Source organism: Anser anser (genome assembly GCF_964211835.1).
Source record: "Anser anser genome assembly, chromosome: 1".
Classification (NCBI taxonomy): Eukaryota; Metazoa; Chordata; class Aves; order Anseriformes; family Anatidae; genus Anser; species Anser anser.
Window position 1 is genome coordinate 36,988,861 of NC_139720.1, and position 27,801 is coordinate 37,016,661.

The window sequence follows — 27,801 nt, forward strand, 5'->3', positions numbered from 1 at the left end:
TAAATAACCTTCTGAGCTGTCAGTTTCAACTAGGAGATCCAATGGAGCCTGGGCTGCAATCTAGTTCAGCTTGTCAGGATCTGAAATACCTGTATTGTAAATAAATGCTTTGATTCAGAGTCTATTGTTTACATCATTGTTGATGTGTAAAACATTATAGCTTTCCACTTGTGTGTGTATATATATTAAAAAAAAAGATCATGATGATTTATAAAAAAAAATTTGAAGTAGAAGAAAATGCGTCTCTAGTAACGCTTATTCTAATGTTAATATTTTTTTCTAATTCTAGGAAGATAAAATAAGTCCCATGATGAACAGCTTATATGCACTTCATGATAAATTGGCACAAGTAGCAGGTAACAAAAATTATTGTGACTAAGTGTTATTGTAACAGGTACAGAGAAGTCTATGCTCCGATAGTGATTTGTAACAATTGGTATATTCTGGGGCCCTGATAACCATTAAGAGTTCCATTTCAGGAAACCAGAAATCTTATTTTACTTACAGTGTCCTTTTCATCATTGTAGCATCTTTCATTGCAACATTTTTGAGTTAACGGTATAGGCTGCGTGTTTTGATCTCAAGGTTTTTGATTTGTCTTAATGCTTTATTAAACTGATGTTAGTAAAAGATTTAAATTTGCTGTATGTCATGAGGAGTATGTATGTCTTTTAAAGGTAGTTATTTCATTCTAGTGGAAAAATGCTTGAAATATTATTTTGCAACAATAAAAAAAAGTTTAATGCAATGAACAGTAGTGGTTAAACAAGATTGCCTTGTTAGACAGATTAGTGCAATTTAACCAAACTAATTATATACTAATGCAAAGTTCTCTATATAGTAATGTGTTAGAGATGGTGTTTAGGCATAATATTAATTACTGAGTATTCAAAGTAAAGCTGTTTTGCTTTTGCCTAATGTCATAATTAACACGGCTTTAAATTGCATATATATTTACTCATCACAGTAGGGAAATGGTAAAGTTAAGACTGGATTTATAGCTTTGACATCTGGTGAATATGGGGTTACAGCAGGATCTATTTCATGCTTACTAAGCCATTTATTTCTCATCTCTGCTTATTTAATCCATATAGCGTTTACAAGGCAGTGGTTCAGTGTGGTTTTAAGTCTTACTGTTCTTTGTGCCACCTATTAGTTTAGCAACAGCAAGTGTCACTCAGAAGGCTTTTCTATGCATCCGCTATTATCAGGTGCTACAGACCTTTCTCAAAGGGTGAAAGTGTGGAAACAGCTGTCCCAGATATGAGGCTGATGATTTGATATGCCTAGGACTACATAGGAAATCTATAACTTTTGAGCAGCTCTGTAATTTAAATTGCATGAGTAATCTTCCTGCAGAAGTGTTTGTTTCCAGAGTATTTACAATATCTGTGGTGAATAAAATAGATGTTTGGACAAAATCCACAAATTTCTCCTTGTTTACATTTTGCTTTAACCCAAAGTAGTGTTAGAATGTTTTACCCGAATGTGTGCAAAATAGTATTTTCTTTAGTTTTAAACTTGTAGCTTTCTGACTGTGTGTGCCTTGCAGTGTTTGATCTTTCACTGTTCAATTATGTCTTGGTATCTTTTTATATCCAACTATTTCATACTTAATAGATGGTGGTAATTAATTCTGTGCTATAAGTCATTGGGGCCAAAAGATTTTTTTCTTAGCTAATCATTTATCATAGCTAATCTGCGGTGTGCAGGAACATCACATGAGACCTACAGCTGTGTGCAGTAAAGCACTGAGTTGTGTGAAGTGGAAGTACTGAATTATGCTACTTTCTTTCCTCTTGAAGAGAGAACATAACAGCTTTCCCTTTCCTCAGTGTTATCTGGCCCTCCAGTGGCTATACAGTAGATGATGTATTTGCTTGGATAAAAAGGTTTGGCATGGGTTTGACAGGTTTGACATTTTGAAGGTTTGACATTTCTCATGTCTGTGAAGGACAGTGAATTTTCTTCATTAGCTGGAATTTATTTATGGGGCTGTACATCTATTTAAATATACATAAATACACGTGTCTGTCTTACAAAAAAGAGTTTATATGCTTCGAGATGATTGACTGCTTTCTTCCCTAGGTCTCAAAGATGCATTAGTCCCTGTTAGTCTATTCCTGGCCAGGAGAATCTCTAACACTTACCTTCAAAAAATATAACCATGCCTTCTGGTGAGATGATCCCCCAGATTGAAACCATATTGTAAGATTACCTGGTTGCTCAGCAGAGTAGCTTTCGCACAGTCTGAAGAATGACTTGACTTCTGTCTGAGTATCAATAAATTATCCTCAGTGCCAGGTATCATTAAGGTATCAGAGAAAGGAGCCTGCCATCCATCTTTCAGTCCTGCATTGATGTAGACCTGGCGCAATAGGTGGAAGCTGCTTAAAAGTCATAAAACAAAGAAGGCTGCCAGAGAGATGCAGGGTTTAAGAGTGTTGATCTTGTGCGTAGTGCAGCACTGCAGAATAGAGGAGTAGGGGAATATAGTTTTACTAAAGTGCTTCTCTTCAGGTCTCTCTGTCACATACTTGGAAAGGTTTCCCTCGTTTTGTACTTGGCTATGAATCACTTGTTCATGTTATAACTATTAGTATTAGAAAAGAGGGATGGAAACTTGCATTAGTATCTTCTGTTAGGCTTTATTCAGTGTCCTGGATTACCATGAAGAAGGCCAGTTCAGAATTTGGTTTGTAGCCCTCTTTGTTTAATTAGGCTTCTTAAATTTTTATTGAGGTAGTTTCTTGCCTTGTCAACTTCAATTGGAGAGCAAATGATGGGGCTTTTCATATAAAAGATGAAACACAAAAGTTGTTTGAGGGAAGAAAAAGTCAGGGTAACAATTATTTTTTTATGTGACTTAATATGCTATGTTCCAACTGGAGCTGCCTATTCTGTACTGTGGTGCTCTGATATTATGTAAAATGATTTAATTATCCTGTATAAAAATAGATTGCCCTTAATGCATCCCTGTTTTCAGAATTATTAGTCTGCCAAGCCTTTGGTGAGTAATGCCTACCTCAAAAGAAACTGCAGGGAGAAGCAGAATCTACTCATTCAGTTCTGGGTTGAGGTTTATGTTCTTTCTTAAAAACAACTTTTTGGAGATCTTGTATAGTTCCGTACCTAACACTTTGTCCTAAAATAAAATCTGTGCTTTATTTAAATTAATACATGCCTAAGGGAAGTCTAATTACTGGATGTTTTTGTCTTTCATGGTGAGTCTTCAATAAGTCACATCCACTTTCAGTCAGGGGCACAGAACGAATAAGCCTAACCCCCGTACCCACAAAAAGCAGCTACCTACAGATATGACCCTATTTTCTTGTACACAAAGAATTTTTACTTAGTAAGATGCTGCTTCTGCTTGGCATTCTGCACAGAGTGCTCTGTCAGATTCAGATGGCTTTCTTCTGTGCTAAAGGACAGCAGAGGTCCTTGAGATGTGGGGCGAATTAGACTTCGGTAGGTGATAAGGCTTACCGATAAACCTGTGGCTGGAGGAGAATCCTGAAAAAACATCATCTGATCCTTAACGTTAATTTCAAGTGTTAGCTACTGTATCTGATTGCTGTCTCAGGCTTTCTGTTCTGTCACTCACCTTAATCTGCAGTTCTTCAGGTTATTGATGTTTTGCTGTGGGTTTTTTTTGGAGTGATTTAAAGACCATTTAGCAAGTTCTGATGCTCCTCAGTGTTAGACTGTTGAATTTGCCTTTGGGAGATCAGGTATTCTCACAACATTTATTCTTCTCTTAGTTTTTTTTGGCTACCCACTTCAGTGGCCTGCTGCTTAACCTCTAAGCAGGCGATCTGCTAAACAACTGCTTTCTAAGCTGTTTGCTTTTTGTAGTGGTTGACTGTGTCGCCTCAAGATACCAGCTAGAGTTCTGTGTTAAATCCTTGGGTTCCTTAAAGTCTTAGCTTTCCACTCTGTTTTGGTTCTGGTACTTGAAGGGATCGGTTTACATTATAAAGCAAAGATTTTACAACTGAATACTTCTGTTAACTGTGCATGCTGCAGTTTGTCAATTAAACTAGATGCCCAAATGAAAGTCAGTTTTAAATATTCTACTTTGTATGGAAAAGACAATTTCACTTCCTCTCTTGTCCTGAAAGCAATTTTGAGCATAGGCAAATGCCTTTTTAGAGCTGAGGCTTTAATTGCTTCTTCTTAAAATTTCTAAGAGAAGAATCCTAGTTACATGGCTTGCACAAGGGCATTAACATAAGCTAAAAGGTAATTTTGTGATCGTTGCTGGGATATGTGCTACTTGCATCACCTCCGTACAAATGCAACTGGAACCATTCTCTGATGGCACTTGAAACTGAAGTGGCGTGTCCAGGAAAACACTGAGCAGGAAGGTCTGTGCTCCCTAAGCTTGCAAGAGGCATTTTGGCAGAATGGCAACAGAGGAGCTCTTTTAGAAAGTGCTCAGATAGGTCTTGCAGGAGATCTGTGTGAAGATTTTTGCCCTGCTTCAGTTTTGTTCCTGGATATAGGGCCTCAAATGGAACAGTTAGGAAACATTTTTGGCTCAGACTATGGAAAGTGGGTTTCCAAGCCAAGTGGTTAATGGTTGCACCAGAGTAATTCGAAATAAGCCTTCATTTGCAGAAGTACTAGCTAAAGGAGCGACAGAAATGGCATACAGGAATATCCAGCTGTTTGCAGTAAAGCTGAAGGTTGTCTGACTTGTGAACTGCCTAACTTTCTGCAGGCTTTCAAATTCATGAGTTTCTAAGAAGAAAGCTTTAAATGGTTCCCAGCAATAGGTGAGTTAGAATAAGAACTGCATCTCCAACAGCTTTTTGTACAGGACTCAATCTACATGACTCTGATTTGCTTTCTGGTATCAGGAGTGAGAGGCAGGATGAAAGTGACATTTTTATTTATTTTTTTCCCCTGTGATTGTGTGTGAGTAATTTGAACTGATGGGCCTTAAACTTTGTCAGATCTCAAGCAGCAAAACCATTTTTAAGGGGTAAATTTGCTCAGAGGGTGTATAGTCAGGAAAAAAAAATTCAAAAGCAGTACTGTGAAGAAACTGTCTGCTGGCTTTTTAAAAATGAGACGAGAAGCTGTGAAGTCAGTGTGTTGGCTGCATGCTGCATAAGTGTAATTCCTGGAAGGAGGCAAAGAAGATTAGAATTTAAAACTATTAAAATAGTCTAGTCTGCATCTAAGGGAGCTTTTGTCTGCTTGTAAGGTGTAGTGCTGTGTTCTCATAAGAGTGAAAATCTAAGATGAATCCTGCAGCTTGTTTTAAGAATGTTTTTTTCACAATCTTGTCTTTTGATTGCTTTTTTTTTTCTTTCTGTGTATTAACATCATCCTTTTTACTGTTTCTTGTTTCGATTCATACTTGGGCTTTCCCACTTATCTAGATTCTTACTAGGCAACCCCCCCAAAACCCCAAACTCCTTAGCAGAAGGGTTTCTTCCTCCTGCTCCCCCAAGCTGTTTTGTTAAGTCAAAATATGACTGACATGCTTCAAGACTTGAGGTCTTACCAAACACAAAGAAAGCGTAAATGAATGAGTACGTATCAGGCATGTCAATGTCATAGAACTTAAAAGCTGGGTGTGATCATACGTAAGGCTTCTACAGAGATACGTTTTGGTTTTGTTGCAGTCACTCCATCTGTTCTAGAGCTAAACCTATGTTTATACCAGAGACTATGAATACGGTATAGTTCTCCCAAATTTGCTAATCTTGAAACATGAAATGACGGCACATGTAAATGTGCAGGTTGTAGCGTTAATGCAGCACAAAACCAGTGTCATTCTGTGAATGCCTACCTAAATTCCTTATGAGAATAACCTGTAACTCCAATTCCTGTGCTGACTTCTAAATTTAGTGTTGGTTTTTTTTTTGCAAAGGTGCTGTCAGTATTCACCAGTGACCTCTGCAGTTTTACTGTCACAGTAGACCTGAGGAGCTTTGACTAAGTCTCAGATGTTGTGTGCTAATTATCAAGTGAAACAACTTTTAAAATAGTGTCTCTTCTGCTCAGTGTTTGATTGAAAATGTACACAAGCAGGGAAGCTTAGTTCTAGGCCAGAGAACATATGAGCGCTCCTAAAAACTGTAACCCAGCAGTAGAAGCACATCCCTACTATGGTGATATGCTTGCAAGGCAAAATTCAGTTGTCTGTTAAAGTGTATTAAACAGAACATCACTTTAGCAGTCTGCAAAGGACTTGTGCTTCATAAAAAATATGTATTTTTGTGGAACACTACGGTGAATGAGAAGTGAAGATGCTTTCCCATAACTTGCTAATGTTTGCTGATTTTGTCAGATTGCCTTGGATGTGTTGGTAGTAAATATCTGTAGTTCTCCATTTAAAGGGTAATCCTGTCTGGAATAGTTTCAACTTTAAATACTTTTTAAGAGTGTAAGCAAAAGTTTAAGATACTCATGCATATACAAAATACAAACTTTCCTAGCATTGCTGTAGTGCTGGGAATGATCATTTGGTATGGAATCAGGGAGGTAAGGTAGGCCTAACCCTGACTCAGTGACAGGCTGGCTTTCATTTCTATTGTTTCAGCACAGTAAAATTGCAGGAACAGGCAGTAAGAATTTTTTTAGAGGTCAAGAAAAAAAGGATTTGCCATTCTCTGACAGTTTTTCAGAACTACCAGCCTAGTGTTAGATAAAACGGGTGTTAGACCTTCGCCTTTTCTGTGTGACTTTAGGTTGGCATGACTGTCACCAGATTTTTTTTTTGCATAAATCGGATGCCTTCAGTTAAGTAAAAGTAAATCAGGAAGAAGATGGCATGTGGCTGTGAAGATTGACTGTGCCTTATTTCTTGACTGCCTCTGCAGACTTTCTGAAATACTTAGGTGAAATACTTATGTTCAGGAAGGCGATGAATTACTGTGGTAACTTGGAGCAAACTGAAATGTGGTAAATTTATAGTGCTGGAAATACTGCTGTGGATATGATAGAACTAGAACTAACTTGGTTTAGTAGCTAATACATGTTTCAAAGTAAATGGAAATTACTTGGAAGAAGTTGAGTCAGGGTATAGCGACTTTTTAATTCTTTTGATTGTTCTTCATACAATCTTTTGTTCTAATTTCAGTGTAAATATTGATGTATATTTTCTGATCACATGAATTTGTATTGATGTTATTTGTATACGTTATTAGCTGTGACAATCTTTTTTTCATTGGGGGGGGTGCACTTCGTTCTGAGTTTTTTCCATATATTTTTAAAGAATTATTTAGCTATTACTGCTTGTGTAGATTACATTAACCTTTAGCTTGTGTTAGGTGATTTTATTCTATAGAGTGCAGAAATAAGGTGATCAAAATAAACAATTTTATTTTTACCAGGGGAACATGAATGTGGAAGCTCTATTCAAAGGAACCTTACCGTCCAGGAGGCAGCTGCATATTTAAAAGTAAGCAATTGCAGTATTTTTCATTGGTTATATCTAAGAGTTGTATAACTTAAAATTTTACTGTCTGGTTTCGTATTAGTGTAGTTTCACTTTAATGTAGTGACTGACATTCAATACTAAGTCAAGTGTTATTCAGAAATGTTTATAATTGACTTCTTTAATACATGCTACTTACCATTTTTTACTCTGTGAGATACGAAGATTTTGTGGAAAAGGGAAGGGAAACAGAAAAACTGGCTTAATTGCAATGCAAGTGTAGGTACAGTGCTTCAGTGTCATGAAGGTTGTTTTCCCCCTTTAGTTAAAACACCAGGGTATAACGTCATTTGATGGAGATTGTTGACCAACAAAAAAAATTTATGAAACTCAAATTTCTAGAAGCTTCTCCAGGAATTGGTATGCAATATTTTGAGACAATTTTTCAGCTCTTAGTAGGAAAAGATACTGTCTTTTCTTTGGGAGAAGAGGCTGAAGCACGGGTCTGCAGTGATCCTGACAGGCAGCAGCTGTATGGGACACCACTCGTTTCCGTAAATAGAAACGGTCCAGAAGGGCCTTTATGGTAATTTGGTAGGCCTGCAATATTAGGATATCTCTGCCCTGCCTCCCTCCTCCCTAAATAAAAGATGATTTCTTGTCTTTTCTTAGTAGCTGTAGAGTTTATTTTAGCCTGCATTAGACTACCCTTCAGTAGGAAGCCACTTGCATGTTTTGGGGGAGGAAGTTAAGCTGATAAGACTTTTAATATACAAATGTACAAAAATACTGCATTTTGGCAAGCATTTACGTAGTAAACAAAAAGGAAGCGATGTTAAGAGTTTCCCAAAGAAGCTGCTAAAACTGGTTTATTTCAGATTATAGTTATGGATTGGCAATGATGTTCTATATCTGTTAAAAATAACAGTGCATTCTGGGAATACACGAAAAAAATAGGTTGATGCCAGATAACACAATAGGCAAGACCAATACCAGTTATCAGAGCTAAAAAAAAATTGTTATAAATTCAAATTTCATATGAAAATCTGTCACTTGAAAATTTGTCACTTCATACAAAACCGTATTTAACTCTGCAGTTCCTAATTTTGGGAGTATAAATGCAATTATTTTTTGCAGAATTTCAGTGTTTGGTGATAGAACTTTTTTTTTTTCTCAAAGTGAAAATAAGTTAGCTGTTCCTATTTTTTTTCTTAAGGACTTTCCTTTGAGCCTCATTAAAAATTAAGATGGAGATAAAACCTTTCTGGACAGCTTCAGTTCAAATACAGTAACCTTATTTTGCTTTCCTTTTTATACAAAAGGATGTAAGGTGAACTCTGGAGGCGCTGCTCAGGTTGCAGTGAATGTTCTCCTGTGATAACTGATAGCAGTTAAATATGTAAATTCCTATGTAGTGATATCAGTTCTTGAGCTACAAACATAAGATTATTTGAAAATGCCAGTTAAGAAGCTTGAGGAAAATCATTTAAAAAATTAGCTCAGCTGATTTTTTAGGAGCTATTTTCAGCTAAGTTTATGTCTAGTTTGAGTTTTATTCCTGAAATAGATTTTCAATGAGCACCGCCTAGTGGCTGGATATTTTTCCTCTGTATGTTAGTCTTCCTCTGTAGGTTAGAATTCTTAAAGTGTGATCATGACTAGAGTTTTCATATAGTCCTTAATTTGAAGAATATTAGTAAGTCCCATAGCTGCTCCTAGCATGTATGGATTTGCTTTGCCTATTGAACAGTTATGCAAAAACTGAAGCTTCAAGATCAAAGCCACACAGGTTTGACTACTAATCTGTGCAGTATCTGTATTTTATTGTGGCATGGTAACTTTCTGGTTATTTAGAGAATTACTCACTAATGTTTGTCTTTTGACAGAATTTAGATCCAGAATATGAAAGTGTACTTAACACAGCACTACAATGGATCTTGAATAGTGGGGAAGATGTTGGCATAAAGTAAGTGGTCTTTATTGTAAAAGTGTGTTCTGACAGACCGTGTCCTCTTTTGTAAATGCCATATATTTTTTAACAGGTGTATTGGCAGTGACCCTAATGAGATGGATGTCATTAATGCGACAGATGTGAAGTACCTGGAATCCACTAGTCCAAAGATGTCTTTCAGGTGTCGTTTTCGCCGTGCGTTTATTAATGTAACTCATAGATTATCAATATTGCTCTTGGGTAAGTTGTTTAAACAATCACCTTTTTGTTATAACTTGTGTATATTCATGGTGGAAAGAGTAGCATGTTTACTGGAAATTCTTATTCAGCCATACGACTTAGAGCTTCTGTCACTATCCTGGTTACAACACAGTCTGTTTTGCACTTTCATACCACTATATTTTCACATTACTTGCTATCATCTTTCACTGTAGTCAGCTGAACCAATCCCTTCTCTGGGAACTTTGGCCTTTTCCTGCCAAAGCAGTATCGTTTGCATTTAAAAAAATTCAAATTGAATGGATTTTGGGGGAGGAAAAAGACAGCTCAGGAAAAAGATGTGATGGCCTTAATTTTGAGGCTATTTCACTGTTGTTTTGTGAACTTGAGAAAAATCGTTTTCTCTGTAGCTACGTTTCTTCTTCTAGGAAAAGTTGAATTACTTGGTTGTCTCCAAAAATTCTTACCTGTATGTCTCTGTTGTAGAAAAGGTATTTAATCCTTCACTAAGACTTCCTCATTTAATCTGTGATAGTTCTCTAGTTCAGTTTCAAGTAGTTTCAAGTGTATTTAGTTCTTGGCTATATTCAAAATGATTCAGGATAATGATGTGGTCCAGCTGAGCATAAGCACTTCAGTCATTTCTGTGTGGCCAGTTAGAAACACTGAAGATGCAGAACTGATCTCATGTACGTGTTGAATATTCAGGGGATCATTTATTCCAGTATTTTAACGACCTCGTAGTTAAAAATAGAAGACCCCCTTCACTAGCCTTCTGACAAACCAAAATAATTGAAGGCAAGCTGACCCAAATGTCTATCTTCCTGATAATAGTGGGTACGAGCTGCACTGGAATGTGGAGACAAAACTTAGTATCTGAGTCAACCACCAGTCTCATCAGTCATGCTGAGCAAATAGCTCAGTGTTCCAACTTTCTCATCTGTATTTGAGATGAATATGAAGTACCTTTCCAGAAATGGAGCATTGTGTAAAAGCTGGATCTATTTTCATTAATTAATAGCCGTTTTGGCCTAAAGTGATGATGTCCCTCAGTCTCTTTTTAGCTGTCAGTTAACACTGCTGTGTGATCACTGGGGAATGAAGCAAACTATGCAGCTACAATTTGTTTGTGTAGGTATTTTTTGCTTGAAACCATGGGTGAATGGTGCCCTCAGTTTGAGATGCAAGAAATAAGATTTTGATTTTAAGCTTATGCTGTTGGCCTTCTTAACTAGATTGTCCTTTTTGGGGAATAATCTTTAAACTAATAGAAAAGGAACATTTATCATTGCAAGAAATACAAATTTGTAGCTGAACTGAAGCAGTCCAAATTAATTAGTTTTGACCTGTATAAATAAAGCATGTGACTTGTCCTTAAGTTAGTGAATATTATGCATTTTTAAATCTTAACATGTTCTGAATTGTGAATTTATACAACTTTTAATATGATTTTGAATTTTTCCAAAGTAATTATTTTAGTGCTTTTCATCACAAACAGGTTAAATTTCAAACCCCAGTAATGCCAGTTGGATGCCAGGCTATTGTTAAAATAATTAAACATTTTCGTAAAGGTAGCTGCTCTTCAAAGGTTGAGTTGGTGTTGCTATGCTAGTAAAATATAAAAATACTGACAGCAAGTACAGTATGCATCACTAGCTTTGAATTTTGAATTTAAAATGCTAGCTAGTTCAACCGACCTTCGAAATATGTGGTGTAAAATTTGTTAAATAACTGATGTTCTAATACTGTTTAAAGAGTGTTTTACATCTTAATGCAGGTGTAGCAATGGTTTGGGGAGTCTTGCACTACATGAAATATCGTTGGGCAAAAGAGGAAGAGGAAACAAGGCAGATGTATGATATGGTGGTAAAAATCATAGGTATGGCTTCTTTATTCTCTTATGTGATGTATCAGCACTGTATAAGCTTTCAAAGTACTTGCCTTAATTCAATCAATTGGGTTTTCTGCCTGTTCAGTTGTCATCATGCTGTGGCAGCTCTTGGAAAAATGCCTGCTTTGTGGTTTTTTATACATCGTGCATTAAACCTAATCAAAGTTTTTCTTATGGAGATTTAAATCTAAGTAATAGCTATAATAAATCCATGTTGGCATGGCAGTATTTTATCTATATTGAAAGAACTACAAATGTGATGTGTGTTGACTAGATGCGGCGACAATGCTGAAAGACAAAACAGATACAGGAAGCAATCTCTATGCAAAACACCAACGCCTAAAAATGTTGCTAAAACAGAACGCATGGTTGAATTCTGATATTCTGCCTTTCCACTTCAAACTACAGTGGTTTTAGTAGTTTGTGTTCATAGCTTTTAGTGCTATTTTGGGGGATGTATTTTTACTTAAATTGTTGTACTACTTTCAGCTATGACAGTCATCATAAATACAGAGGTAGTAGAGCTGTTTTCTTGCTTTAACGTTTTCATACTTTTTTTGTCAGTCAAGTTTTGTTGGGGTAGGGGGAAAGCACTTGATTTCCAAAGGTGGCTGTCTTTGTTAGCAATTAAAAGTAGCAATCGAATAACTGTAAGAACTGTTTTTCCTGTGTTCCAAAGTTCTTTTGGGGGTACATGGAGGCATTGGATGTGTGGGTAGTTTTCTTGATTTGCCTTCAGCATGGTTAGGTGTAAAAATGCTTCAAAACTATAAATTACTGAAATTTGGAAGGGGGCTTTGGAGTAGCTGTTCATAGTCACAATTGATATTTTTCTTTGTATAAACTACATAGTTATATGTTTTTCTTATGGTGTTCTCAGATGTTCTAAGAAGTCACAGTGAGGCATGTTCTGAAAATAAAGACTTGCAGCCTTATATGCCTGTTTTACATGTGCGTGATTCTCTAATACCATCTCAGGAAAGGTATGTACCCGCTATACATACTGAATTTTATTGCATGGGATAAAGCATATAACTTAGTAAAAACCAAATTGGTCAATTAATTTAATGTTAGTAGGTTACATGGTGTAATGTTCTTGTATACATCTGGGGAAAAAACACTGGTTTTCTTTTAAGTGATGGATGTCAGCTGTGCAGGTTGCTATAATGCTAACATTGTAATTCTTTCTTCATTTTTTAAGGAGGAAAATGAAGAAAGTCTGGAATAGAGCAGTTGACTTTCTTGCAGCAAATGAATCTAGAATTCACACGGAGACACAAAGAATAGGTGATGCTGAGTTCTTGGTATGGAAATGGATGCAACCTTCTGTACCATGCGACAAAATCTTAGTAATACCATCAAAAGTGTGGCAAGGCCAAGGTATTGCAAATATAATTGTTTTAATTTCTGCTTCTAACTTCTAAGAGGTATTTTGTCACTTGAGAATGGAAGACATTTTCTCTCATAACTTCAGCTATCGTTATGAACTGTACCATTTTTCTGTCATCTCATTCAGTAGATTTACTTGTTATGTGCATTCATCGTCTGCCTTGTTTTCAAGCAAAATAAGCTTTTCTACTACAACTAAGGGTACACAGGCAAAATGAGTTCCTTGTTCCTTTCCATGAATTAAAAAACAAACAAAAACCCACCCAAGTCCTTTCTTTTAATTGGCTGAATTTTGACATCCCTTATGCTCATTGGAAATTATGTAATCATTTTTATCTGACAGTAGGTAAATCAGAGCTTTTAGACCAGAATTTCCTCCCATTTAGTTATCGGTCAAGTGCCTTAAGACAAAGTTTGGAGGAAGAGCAGTGTACATATCCCAGTAGATTCCCTTTCAAAATATAAGACTTCTCAATCAGCAGATTGTAGATTTTGAGCATCTCCTAGCAGTGTTCTGGTTCTCCTTATTCTGCATTCATACTTCAAGCTCTTTGGCACAAAAAAGCACTCTCTTTATTAGAGGAGGCTGTCATGAATTTCGTGATGGTCTGTCACTTAAACTTTATCATGGAGCCAAGTGGCAAGAATCCAGTGAGCTGCATTTGTCTGCCGTGGTCATCTTTTCATAGTTCGTTCTTTTTTTTCATGTTAAGCTTTAGTCAACGGAAAACTTAAGCCAGAAGTCTTGAATTTGGGTTGCAACATAAAAGAATGATTGTTTCTATCAAAATCTGAGTGGGGAAGTTAAATGTTTGAAGTGAAATCTTTGCCAATTGTTTAAATCTTGAGAGTAAAAGAATTTGTCTTGCATATTATGTTCTTCTTGAACTCTGTATTCTTCCATCAGTGTGACTGTTGTAAGCTCTGTGCGGAATCCTAGTTTATAAATTTGGTGGCTTATTTTGATGGCAAGGGAAGGAGGAGCTGCTGCTTCTACAGTTTTTAGTTCAACTTACGTTGTTAATTGGATGTTACCAAGGTTGGATCGTGCGTTACTTCTATGACATTGAACTAGATGTTGAAAGAAGCTTTGTTAAAAACAACAAACAGACTTCTTGCCCTTTTTGGGCACTTAAGCAGAATTCCTACTGACAAGCAGTTACACTCTAGTTTTATGCTCTTCTGGAGCATGCTAATTTTGATCTTGGTTTAACTAATGCATATAGTAACCAGCTTAAGTCTTTTTGTTTTTATTGGTATACATTTCTATTCGTAAGAAACAATATTTTTATTGTTCCCTATAAAAGAGGGTATAGTTTAGAGTGACCTCTTCAAATGTAATTAGTGCCTTTCCAGACAGAAGGAGCTTCTTTGTGGCCTGGAACAGTTATACTGAAGCAGACCTGATTGCCTGAATAAAAGGACTGCTAACATTTCAGTTTTGTCCCAGGGCATTTGTACATGTCCATATGTTACGTGTATGCTTTCATCCCTTGGGTCTTAAGTTTTGCTTTTTGTATGTTCAAAGCAAAACCAAGCAATTCTTTCCCATCAAAGCCAGCAAATATTTTTTGAGACATTTGCAAATACTTGAAGTGTTATTTGATGAGGGTCTGAGTTTCTTGCTTCTCTGCAAAATGTTATGTTGGGATATGATTAAATATCAAAGTTATGCCATTGTTTTTAGCTTTATATTTCTCATTTTTAATCATTCATTGGAAACGAGCTGGTTTTTTTAACCTTGTAAATAATACTACAGGCTTGAGGTTTTGCAGTCACTGTCTTGAAATAATAATAGCATAGCGTTCTGCTGTGACTATATCACTCATTTCAGTTTTTCAAAATTTTAGTAAGAAGCTAGTAGTAACTTTTTATGAGAGTTGCTGAGCTTTTTTTTTTTTTCCAGGACGTTGTCTATCAGGGATATGTGAGTGTTTTAGGTACAGTGCAGAAGTGGTGGATGTTTACAGCTGTTTCTGTTCCATCTCTGTAATACTGTCATGATTAATTTTCAGACATTTAAAATGAATAGTGTCTGCAAGTTATGTATATTGCAGTGCCGAATATTTTATGTTGTGTATTCATCAATACAGGCTGTGAACCATGATGCTCCAGTTCTGGAATTTTTCATTTACTACTCATTTGCGCTCTCAACTTTCCTTGTCATGTGTGATTGAGATATAAATCACTTCATAAAATTCTGTCCTGTATCAGAAATCAGCCTGGATTTTCCTTCATGTGGAAGACTTCTCAGTTGTGATAGCCCAGGTGCTGCTTTGCTACATGAAATATTAATTCAAGACTCCAACAGAGTTGTAGCTTTCAAAATGTCTTAGAAAGCTACTATAGTAGCTAGTGTTAGGTATCATATGAATCTGACCATCTAATACCTACTGCCACATACTGTAGACGTAGACAGAATAGTTTTACCTGTCAGCTGTGGCTTTTAGCTAGAATACATATTTGATAGGTTCCTTCTTTGCTTTTACTGCTGCATAGGATATGTTAAGTGCTATCCTGTTTCAATTCTTTCAACAGCTATTTTCCTAGTCCTTGTTACATTTGTAGTTCAGCCTTTGAAGAGTTGAAATTGTATACTTTGGCAATAACAGAAGAGCCTGGGAGTTGCTGAAGGAGCAAAGTTTTTTGGTTTCTGTGCATCTTAGTACCTAGTTAGCATCACAGTTAAAAAAAACCATACAAACAAAAAAAAAACCTTGTGACCTGGTACAGGTCTGTAGGAGAACACAATACTTAAGAGTATGTGCAATTGAAGAAGAAAGCCTATTGACCTGTCAACGTGTGCTGGGTTATTGATGTATGATGCCGTGCATTTTAAGTATGGGACCTGTAGCATGTGTGAGGATCTAGGCTCTGCTGTATCTGTGTTAGCATCCAGAGTTCAAGTGATGTTGCATTTTGTTCAGTCCTTCAGGGTGCAGCCTGCACTTTCACAAGCGATAGCTTGTGTTTTGTTTTTTCCAGTCTGTCTGGTGATGGTGATCTTACTGTGAGATACCATCTACTGGTGTGGTTGACATACTTGTCAAAAGAAGAATGGGTAGGTAAACTCACTGTAAGATGGACAAATATGAGCAGTATTCTGAAAAAAATGTACAGGGTAATTGTCAATTCAAAAATAATCTTGTTCATGCTTAAGTATAGTTTAATTAGAGCAGTGAAAGAAATATTTTTAGTGTTGAATTTGCTTTTGAAAGAAGCATGTCTTCAATGACAGAAGCTCTAAGGAAAAATATGTAGGGTGAGCTGCAAAGTAGCTAAACTAACAGTGATAGCTAAAGTTGCTTTACAGCTCTGGAGACGAGATAAGGTTCTCTGAACCTCTGGATTCACCCTGGGTTACCACATCTAGGGTGATATTTCATCCTGCAGAATGCAAGATAATCTGTTACCTTGAGTGAACTATAGCCCTCCTCCCCCACTTGTGAGCATACAATCCTTTCTCCGTGTTGAAAAGGCTCTCTTTACTGCAAGAAAATTGTGGAAAATATACTTGAGGGAGAATGCTGTATCCTTCCCACGTTAGTTTTCTGTAGCTGAACTTAGCTGAATTAAACCTCATCAGCCACATTGTCCTTTCTTAACAACGTTTAGTAGTAATACTTCAACGTCAATATCTTTTCTCTCTAATGAAGAACCTTGTGTGTTGTGTGAAAGTGCATAACTTGAGTGCATTCAGCTAAGCATTTTATCTTTTTTCTCTTGACTTTGATAAGAAGGGTTACTATTTCATAAATAAGTGATCTGGGACTTAAAGTGAATAAATCTGTTTCTCACAAATGTATTTATCTGCATCTTGTGAAAGTCTTCAATCTTATGTGCATCAAATCCACGTCTAAAGATCTGTTGGGCTGTTTTATAAGTCGTGGTGGAGATGACAGGGAATCTTTTTTGCAATAATAGACTAGCGAATCAAGAGGTAGAGCAAGCTGTACCACATTTTCTTAGGTGTTCGTTTTGAAGTCTGTGCAATTGCCCCTTCTTCCATCATAGACATATTCCAGTCACAGTGGTACAGGGCTTGTTGACAGTGGTCACCATTAGTGGCTGCTGTCTGAACGCCCATGATACTGGTCACCTTCAGTTTAAGGTCATAAAACAAAGCATATTATGATTGAGACTCAAAGTTCCTTGCTTCTCTTGAAGGTTCTTGCTAGTCCTGAAGAAGAATTTATGGAAGTCCTAAATGTTTTCTTGTCACTAGTTTACTGTATAAAATTGTTTATTTTCCTTTCCATATCCACCTTTTCACCCTCAGCTTGTAATCTTAACTGCTGAGACCTATTCAAGAAAAGAAACAACAGATGAGATGCTGAGTTATGATTTAGCTTAGACTGTTGTCCTGCAAGAATGCTTGCATATGCTCTTACTCGGAGGAACTCTGTTGTGAGAATATTTTGTATGTTCCATGCCAGTGTAAATTTTTAAATAATTAGTACTGTGATCAGAATAGTTTTGTCACCTAGTAACTGAAACTTGCTCTTTTGTGGGGAGGGAGTAGAATTAATTGTTACAGACATCTCTTGAATTTCACTGCTTATCTGTTTACTACGCTATTTTGAATTTTGCTACATAGGTACAGTACTTTGCCCGTTTCTTTGTTTTGCCTCCCATTTCAGTCTGATTTCTGGGATTTCTGGTATATGTTTTAATGCCTATTACTATGGTAGCAATTATTTTGCGTATCAGTGATTTCTGTAGTTATTTTTTCCATGCAACATAGATGGAGCTTTTTGTAAGCACCTGAGATCCTCATGGGCTTTTGTTTGGAAGATGATCAGAAATTGGAGCTGGTAGAGCTTGGTTTTATAGGTATCTACATTAAAACACAAATTTTTTTTGGCTATTTTTGCATAGCTTAGCTGCCTTCTTAAATTACAGTGGTTTTTTTGGAGTTCAAAAACAACTTCGCAGAAATGTTGGTCCTGTGTGCCAAGGGTCTCTGCAGATAATCTCACCATTCTTTATCATTGGATTAAAAGGATGTGCTGAATAAACCTAGCTATTAACAATCAGCACATAATTTCCTCAACCCCACGCCTTTTCAGGTCCAGGTCCATGACTAGGCTACCCCAGATCACCTTCTCCAGTGTGGTGTGGTGCCCCAGTGTACAATATGCTGGTGACATTTCACCTTCCCTTGATCTGCTGGAGCCGACCTACCTGAGTAAGGTAAGTCCATCTATTTTTCAATGTTGCTTAGTTCTGTAAAGTTTTTATTGTATACCCTACATACAATTTTTAATCAAGGGCAAAAAACTTTACAAAACCATGTGCTATTGAAAAAAGGACTTGTCCTTAAGCTATAGGCAGCTCAAAGATAGATGCAATGTCACCAGCATATTTAGAAAAACATTCCCAAGAAAAACTGGACAATTGTAGGTGTTGGTGACTTGGATAATGTGTGTATATCCTCTTATTAGAGCATTTCTAGTTATTTGTGGAGGTTAAGGTTAGATTCAGAGCCCACATTTTCTAACTTCTAGTTGGTAACTGTATGTTCGGGGTTTGTTTTTTTATTATTTTTTTTGCCTTAAATTTATGTAAGAACTAAGTCATCTATGCTGTATCTTCAGGCAGTGAACTTTCTCATGGTTAGTGCTTGCCTTTCACATGCAGTATCTTCTGTGTGACTGACAATAGGTGTTTTTTGGTGGATTACGGAAGAGCAGTGGTGTTCATATATGTTGGGTATACTTCCAAGATTTCGTTTTTAAAGGTCAGCAGTAAGAAGAATCTGTCAAACTTCAACAAAGTAGGGACTGAAAAAGGAGAAGCGTTAGCCTCAGCTTGGTGCATCATTACGTCTTGTTGAGATTTGTAGTCTTATGTTTAAACTCTTCCATCTACTCACCTCCAAATCTTCAAAGTAAAACTTCCTTCAAGCCTTGAAAGTTGTTTCACCAGGTTATGCGCTTTGTTGGGCCTTCTCATGGCATGGAAGTACCTTATTTGAATCTGAAGGGTCCTGTATTCCTTTTCTTATGATGCAATCTTCTGTTGTGACTCCCAGAGGGAGAACTTGAGAACTTTAGAAAGAAGATAGTATTCATTTTAGAAGCTTAGATATTTCATGGGACTGTTCAGCTTTGAAAGAGTTACTCTGCTGTTACTTTTAATTTCCATTTTTCTTGCATCTGTCGTGTCTTCTGCTGCGTTTCATTTCGTGTTTTTTCAAGTTTCTCAACATGCGTGTAGTATCTAGGGTTATGCAAGCTCCATCCTTGTAGAGGGGGTACTTGACAGTTGTTACTGAAACACAGATACAATGAAACATCCATCTAAGCATCTCCCTGTCTCTTAGACCAGTGGACAGTAGACTGCCCCGGAAGTGGAAGAAATGAAAATTTATTAGGTATTTAAAACTGGTTAACCTGCAGCTCCAAAGATTTGCTCCAGATGTTAAGAATATCCATCTTTTCACATAGACACAATGCCAACGCTTTTTTTCAACTGCATAGTATTTAAAATACCTTCCATTCCTTCCATTTACTATGGCCCAAACATAAGTGAACGCATTATCTCTTTAAATCTAGAAGTTATAAATATATAAAAAAAAAATCAATTACTGGGTATGATCCACTTTTGTCAGTGTGGTAGAAGACTTGGGAGACTTATTTGCTTGAAGGTTTTTCATATGTGGATGAAAGTATTAATTTGAGTAATACCTTTCTGTTTTTAATGTATCAAATGGTTAGCTAGATGTATTTATTGACTTCCATAATACCTATTAAATTTGTTTATCTTATAGCATTTCATCTAGATAGAAGAAATTCTCCGCCAAACAGCTTGACACCATGTCTAAAGATTCGCAATATGTTCGACCCAGTTATGTAAGTTAAAAAAAAAATCTCACTATTTTTGTATTGATTTGGAAGTGTCTACTTTTGTTCTCTGAGAGGGGTTTGGAAGAAGAGTAAACATGCATACTTTGAAAGAAGTGTAAGCATATAGTGTATTTGAATGAGTAACAAACTTTGCTTCATGTGCCAAGAGTTAAGGTAGAATAAGTAATTGTAGCCTTTTAAAGCTTCACCTTCTGTGATGTTATATCCTCACTGGCTGTGGACTAGATCATGTTAGGAGTTGGGGTCTGACATTTAGGGCACTAACACGTTGGTTATGCCAGCTACACCTTTTTGGTCTTTGAAATCTGGTTTGTCCAGGGCAGGGACTCCAGAAATCTCTGAAGTAATTTATTCCCTGATATGATTACATAATGGAGAAAAGAGGATGCTACGCTGCCTTACAGAGTAAAAATAACATGCTAATTGAGACTGAGGAGTATGAGAAGCTGAACACAAAACAAAAGCTATCAATAAGAATAGGGATTAATAGGAGGTAGGAAAAAACCAGCAGAGACACAAGTGATTGCTAACTTCAGATATACATCTTCCGGTCTGTTTCATTTCTGTTTCTAGACATGCTTAATTATTTTAGCTTCTTGCCTTATTAATTGAAAAGCTGTTAGTTAATTTAGTTGAGGATCTTGTTATCTCTATCTTAGAGAACTACTCTAAAAACTGTTTTCAGTGGCTTTAAGGCTTTATGACTGTTATGGGCAGAAACCCCAGCTGTTGCTTCTTTCATAGATTCAAGCTTGCAGTAGGGTGAATAGGACCGAACTTGTAGGTGTTTTGAGGCAAATTGATAGCTCCTTCACTAGAAAAATTGGCGGGAAAAAAAAAGATTTAATGAGAGTTTTGGGTGACATCAGTTGTCCTTGCTACAAAGGAGACTTTGTGAGCTATATTGGTTGCTCTGAGTAGTGCTGAAATCCAGTCCTGAAGCTTCACTGTAATATTTATGGGTATACTGCATTGGTTTTATTGTTTCCAAACGTTAGCTGTTCAAAGTGTATCCCGTTAATGGAACTGGTAACTAGGATGTTTCTTCCTTCAAAATAGTCCCTCCTTATAGGCTATGCCTTTGCTGTAGACTTCAGTGTTGCTTGACATAGATTGGATCAGTATTAGAAAGTACGTTTAAGCTAAACTTTATAAACTAGTTGTTCTCTTTCAACTTTTCCTTAGTGCCTCTGTCCAGTCAGCTATTTGAACATTACAACTTGTATCTAACATATACATGTTTTAGATCTTTTCTTTTGGGTGTTGTGTTAGCTCCATTACTGAACTGCTGAATTATAGTCCTAGTGGGATTCCTAATCTAATTCTGTATTGCACCCTCTGACCCATTTCTCTTCCATGAGGTGTCTTACAAAGGACTTTACTTTTTTTCCACATCCTCGCAATAATTTACAAAACAAAAAGCACCTCAGTGCAAGAGGAAATACTTTATTCAACTGTGTATGTCAAAAGGAAGGAGGTTTTATGTTCTTATCCCAGTCTGAAAGAAATGAATGCTTTCCTTGACCTTCTAAAACGCAGACTGTACCAGTGTATGTGATTAGGTTGGCAAATAGTTTGATTTCAGATGAGAAGTATGCCAAGGGTGCAAGGTATGGTTAACAAAGTTTTAGTTGTTCTTTAGTGTAGTTTAGTTTTAGTTGTTCTTTAAGTCAAGCTATTATATGCAAGCTATAAGTGACTAAGTATGTTTCAACAATATGCCAGTAGCTGGTAGAAGCCATCCGTAAAAGTGGTCTTTTCTCTTGGTCTGAGAATCATCTGGAGAACATGCCAGTTAACTTGTATGTATCAATGCTGGCAGAGTCAGGAACCATCTTTCCATTTCCAAAAGTCAGGAACTTACCTGAACGTTGTGAACCCTCAGGCCACAGCAGCTGACTTAAAATTTTTGAGTAGTTTTGGGTGTATGCTCTAGGCATTTACTATGCCAGACACCAACCTGTATTCTAAAACATCAGTCTAGGCATCATTTGGATAAACCGTATTTGTTTTTCTGTATCTGCCCCTAAATTGGTGGCAAGAGTTGTTCGTGAAACGTGGTTAGCATTCCTGCAAGAACCACCTTGACAGCTGATGGAACATACATGTGCAGGATCAAGGAAGGGCAAGTCATGCCTTTTGGGGGGCCTTTTTCATTATGGGAAATTCCAAGTTAGTTTCAACTGTTACTGTTTCGTGTGCAAGTTCTGTAAAACAAAAAAAGCAGACTAGACTAAAAATACACTTGTGTTCAATTTCCAAACGGGAAATGAGCACTTGGAAGTAATTCAGTGACTTGTAGTATTTGGGGAAAAAAAAAGTCTGGTTTATACCAAACCAGCAGAAAAGCTGATTGCCTACCCTACTCTTCTTGTGTTAGCTGGCTTTCTGCTGATAACAGCATGCTTCTCAAAAAAATCTGACCCCTTGGACATGAGTCCTGAGCTGGGCGGGAGGGGATGTGCCCAGGGCAAGATTTCCAGGCTTTTTCAACTTTGACTTTAGTTCCCTAACATCCTGAACACAGCATGTTGTTATTTAGAAAATACCGCTGTTCAAACTGTTTATATAACTGGAAGGAACTTGTATATTCCCTTCATAGAATCAATTCAGAATACAGAATCACAGAATATCCCGAGTTGGAAGGGACCCACAAGGATCGTCAAGTCCACAAGTTCCCAATTTAGGTTGGGAAAGACCTCTGAGATGATCAAGTCCAACTGTTAACCTAGCACTTCCAAGTCTACAGCTGTACCATGTCCCTAAGCACCGCATCTACGTGTTTTTTTAAATACCTACAGGGATAGTGAGTCAACCACTTCCCTGGACAGCCTGTTCGAATACATCACAACCCTTTCAGTGAAGAAATCTTTATTAATATCCAACTGAAACATCCCCTGGCACAACTTGAGGCCATCATAACTTGAGGCCATCTCCTCTTGTCCTGTTGCTTGTTGTATGGGAGGAGAGACCGATCCCCATCCCGCTACAACCTCCTTTGGGGTAATTGTAGAGAGCAATAAGGTCTCCCCTGAGCCTCCTTTTCTCTAGGCTAAATAAACCCAGTTCCCTCAACTGCTTCTCATAGGATTTGTTCTCTAGACCCTTTGCCAGCTCTGTTGTCCTTCTTTGGACACACTCCAGCGCTTTGTTTCAAGTGAGGGACCCAAAACTGAACACAGTATTTGAGGTGCAGCCTCACCAGAACTAAGTACAGGGGGACAATCGCTTACCTAGTCCTGCTGGCCACACTATTCCTGACATAAGCCCTTCATTTTGAGCTGTCTAGTAGAAAGAAAACATTTGGTCTTTCAGTCTGAGTAGGATATATCTTCTAATTTTTGCAGGGTTTTAAGTTGTAGGTATTTTCCACTGGAAAGTCTCCTTGCCACTGGAACCTTCATTTGCATCTTTTGCACACTTGTGTCCCTGTCCTACTTTGTTTATATACGATCTTCCTGAGTAAGTGGCATCAATTGATTCTCTAACCAGTCAACATCAAATATCAGAAACAAATCCGGCATTCGATGTTGCCAAAGTCCCTCAAGTGTTGTCTTACAGACTGTCTTGACACAAGTGTATGTGGAAAGATGAGTTTATGGCTGCTTGCAGTTTCAGAAAGGAAGGTGATGGCAGGCAGGTAGAAGGGGAGGACAAACCCCTAAAATATGGATTGCTCTTTTTGGTTCTCAGGATTGAATTTTTTAAAGCAAACTATGAGACCCAATTTACCAAATATTCAATAGCTGAAGTACTAAGTAGGCCCCGGAGGCAAGAAGCTGATGTCAAGTTTTAAAGAAACCACTCAGCTGGCAAGGATGAGATTGTTGGGAATGTGGGGAAGGAGGATGTTTACTCTCTGTGGACTAAACATGAGTAGACTTTACACTGGTCTTCAGCTAAACAATTTGGTCCGTGTACTCTGAGGGGAAAAAAAATCATTGAGTGACAGAAGTTACCTTTCAAGAAAAAAAACGTTGATTCTATAGCAAGCTGCAGTGGAATGAAGCCTGAAGAATCCAAGTGTACTTATTGGCTGTGTGTAGCTCTAAGTAGTTTCTTTAATCAAGAGCAGTATAAAATGTTTTCTTTTAGAGGAGAAAAATGAAAATGAGTCACATAACTAAAAATTGTGTGGCTGTTGACAGAGTAGATGCTCTGTAGCTGCCCATAAATTTGATATTCGTTTGTAAGGAGTTGTACTTGCGTGCAAGTACTTGTACACGCAATTTTATCCTTACGGGTTTTGAACTTTAGTGTCATGTGCTTCACACCCGAAGGAAACTTTCTGTATTTTCTCACGGGTTTTTCCAATGTCACATTGAATTCCTATGTCATGTGATTGGATAATTTTAGGTACTGAATGGAGAATGCTCAAAACCTCAATTTTTATTCTCAATTTGTTGTAAGGAGGTACCTCTTAAAATGTAGTTTTGCACTTTATCCAAGTTCTTGATCTCAGCTCTATGTAACAGATCAAAAATGTGCAGAGTAGCCTAGTGTTAGAGGAAAACATCTGTAGAGCACAATAATGGATGCTAAGGACCTGGCATTATGCTGTATACACTTTGAAGAGTTCGACTTTGGACCACTCTAATCTAGTCCTATGGACTGAATGCCTGTTAGCAGCTGTGGTACATTAAATGCCCTCTTGATGACATCACTGAGTGAAAACCAAAGATGAATTTAGCTCACCTTACTCTGAGGTGATTCAGTAATGCAAACCAAAGCATGGGGCATGGAGATGATGGAGAGATTTGCTTCAGGAGCTCACCTGGTCAGACGTAGAATTCTAATGTAAACTCACCTGAACTTGGCACATTTTTTTGAACCATTTTAATAGTACAATATCGATCATTTATTTTGTTAGTATATGGAAATGTATTCCAAATTAACTGTTATATTGCAGCTTTTAGGTGTGGATGATTTTGTCAGGTTTCATGGCAAGTACAGAATGAATTATACGTAGGAAAACTTTTTATGAAAACTATTGGATCATAATCTGTATACTTCAGACTAGTGTTCTTGTTGCTAGAGCTACTAACACATTTGTTTCTGTCATGTTTTGCAAGTTTTTAGAAGATGACATGCTGGATTAAACCTTTAATTGTTTGCTTAGGGAAATAGGTGATCACTGGCATCTAGCAATTCAAGAAGCGATCTTGGAGAAATGCAGTGATAACGATGGAATTGTTCATATTGCCGTGGACAAAAATTCACGTGAGGTGAGTGTCTTTCCAGTGACATCTTAATACTGCTGATCCTTGTCAGCTGGACTTTTAACAAAAACTCTCTTTCTTAATGCAGGGTTGTGTATATGTCAAGTGTCTATCTCCAGAGTATGCTGGAAAGGCTTTTAAGGCATTACATGGCTCTTGGTTTGATGGTAAGAAATCGGGGTTTATGACAAAACTTGTAGAAATGGCAGAGGATGGGTGCGGTTTTAAATGTCCTTTTAGATGGCAAAGTGTTTAACATCTGAAGTATTGAGCTGTAACAAAAAATGTCTTTTTAGTAGTCACTGTCACCTGGTAAACTAATTTCCATGTAATGAAAATGTTTGGGTTTATTTGCTATATCCTGAAGCAAAAATTAATAATCCTGAACTAGAAGATGTTTTTGTATTTGCCTTATAGGAAAGCTGGTAACAGTAAAATACCTGCGGCTAGATCGATATCATCATCGTTTTCCCCAGGCTCTTACCTGCAACACTCCACTAAAGCCATCAAACAAACACATGAACTCTATGTCACATCTCCGTCTTCGGACAGGCACAACTAATTCTCAGGGAAGCTCCTGAGAAGACTTTCTACAACTGCTAGGACTGTTACTTGCAACAGGAATTTTCCTGTATGGCTGCCGTCTTCCTTTTTTAGTGCTTTTTGTATGTAATACTTTAATGAATTAAATAAAAGTTTGAACGTTCCAGAAATCTTGTTTCCAAAGGGACTTAGCAATGAGGCAGTAATACTGAGCTGACAGGAAAAAAAAGAAATTGCTTCAGGAAGTTTTCCGGGGCTATAGTAAACCAGTGCATTTAAGTTTTGCATGAGGAATACCGAATTCATTAAACATTTTCAGATGTGGTGACTGTATTTTTGCACCAAGACGTGTTTTTGATAATACAAAAGCATGGAGAAAAGACTTCCTGTATTTCCATAGTTTCCTGTGAAATAGTCTTGTGGGTATTTTGTAACAAACAACCTACAGTTCCTGATGGTGAATAAGTTTAAAAAAAATTTTTCAGTCAATATTAGTTTTTTCTTTTCTTGCCGTAAAATAATAATCTGCAGCTAGGGTATGGGGAAAGTTAATTTGGCATTAGTGGTTGCATTATAAGTGTGAGGGAAAACATACTGAATGAGAATGTACTAGGTTTTGTATATAAATGTAAATGCTGGTGGTGGCAAAACTGGTTGTGTTCTGTGAGGATGTCTGCATTGAAGCAGTGAATAAGCTTCCTATTTTATTCAAAACCTAATGTTTTATATGGTTTTGGCTATACCATGACAAGAGGCCAAATACCTTAAAGTGTTAGATACACGTTAAATATCTTTTATAGGTTTTATATTAAAATATCTTATGATTTTGTGTGAGAGGTCTGATACCAATTGTATTGAATTCAAATTTGTGAGCAATAAAGAAGCAATTGGCAGATACTGGAAAAATATTTTGTGAAAAGCTGTATTTATTATGACAATTGCCAGGGCTGTGACAAAATACCATTTGGGATTAAGTGACTTTTCCAGTACGTTGTAACTTGTTTTACTGAACCAGTTACCTGACAAAATGTTAAAAGGTACATACTTCCTTGCAACAATTTTGGTTGATACAAACTAGAAGTACAGCTGACAGTAAATTTTGTGATTCCAAGCTCTAAATTTACTAACGTTTATCCCGAACTCCAAAATTGTTGCTGAGAAGTTTAGTTGCAAATCTAAGATTATTGGCTTTACTTCCTAACTTCCACGATGATTTTTATCGAAGTATCCAGCTGAATATCCCATAGGGGTTGAGACTGGAAGTACACCAGTCCAGAAAATTTTATCGTTAAATCACTTTACTTTGTAGATACGATGGATTTGCAGCATGGACTTGCACAAATAATGCACGTTTTTCTTATGGTTAAGTAAACATGATGCACACTATTCTGCAACAGAAAATCCTATTGTGCCTTACCTTTGTGCTTTTGTGGGCACCATGTTTATTATTGGAGTTTGTTAACCGAAAAATTTTAAATCCTCAGTTTTATGTCTCAGATGCTAATGAATGAGTATATATAATATATAATCAGCCATGCAGAATTCTACTTACCGAGGACAAGTACATATTTTTGATGGGTAAGTGGATTGTGCCAGGTCTGGTAGATTTTGATGAGTTTTACTATATACATATATGTATATGTATAATATACATGTATATGTATTATATATATGTATATAAACTAATTTTGTTGTATTTGATGTGCATCATAGTGATTTGTTAACCTGACCTTAGTGACCCCATCTTGTGACCTGTTGCAAGAGTGAAATGTAAAAATAGTTGTGGCATTTTAAAAGGTCGCATCTTGATACAAATGCATCCATCTTGCTTCTAAAATATATTTCTTGTAAACACTGTACATTACTATTGTAATATGTACTATTATGCAGCTTATTTTACCTTAAACTGTTAAGTTGACCAATATCCCTTCCTGCAAGACAGATGGGAATGTGTATAATACCCGAACGTTTGAGAAAAATCAGATGTTTGTTGTAATTTGTCACCCTGTCCTGTAAAAACAACCGAAAAGCAAACCAAACTCAAATTAAAGGTTTATTAGGGGTTTTTACACATGTCTCACCTTCTAGGTACTTGGATGCCTCTTCCCTATGAATACTTGTTTGCAGTGAGTTGCCTTAACTTTTAACGGTGGTTAGGGCTGGGAGGGGGGTGGGTGGTGGTGTGTGAGCTTTGTGTAAGGGTCCCTCAGCCTCAGCACATCCTACCTGGCAGTGTAGGGCTGGCATAGAAATTGGAAAATGTCATAGAATCATTAGGGTTGGAAAAGACCTCCAGGATCATCTGGTCCAACCATCCCCCTACC

The 27,801-nt window shown here is 37.0% G+C and overlaps 1 protein-coding gene across 2 annotated transcripts in view; it reads left to right on the top strand.

The window, feature by feature from the left end:
• The window catches only part of LEMD3 (LEM domain containing 3), a 48,914-nt gene extending 21,368 nt beyond the window's left edge, over window positions 1-27,546 (top strand). The window contains exons 3-13 of one of the 2 annotated variants that reach the window (XM_083844434.1): window positions 290-356; window positions 7,353-7,420; window positions 9,283-9,362; window positions 9,439-9,587; window positions 11,344-11,445; window positions 12,338-12,440; window positions 12,659-12,837; window positions 19,619-19,700; window positions 24,835-24,940; window positions 25,023-25,101; window positions 25,352-27,546. In XM_083844434.1, the coding sequence (XP_083700560.1) occupies window positions 290-356; window positions 7,353-7,420; window positions 9,283-9,362; window positions 9,439-9,587; window positions 11,344-11,445; window positions 12,338-12,440; window positions 12,659-12,837; window positions 19,619-19,700; window positions 24,835-24,940; window positions 25,023-25,101; window positions 25,352-25,515 (1,179 nt within the window). In that variant the 3' untranslated portion in view covers window positions 25,516-27,546. The remainder of the gene's footprint in view (window positions 1-289; window positions 357-7,352; window positions 7,421-9,282; window positions 9,363-9,438; window positions 9,588-11,343; window positions 11,446-12,337; window positions 12,441-12,658; window positions 12,838-19,618; window positions 19,701-24,834; window positions 24,941-25,022; window positions 25,102-25,351) is intronic. The other variant, XM_083844435.1, reaches the window with a different exon arrangement.
• The last annotated feature ends 255 nt before the right edge of the window (window positions 27,547-27,801 follow it).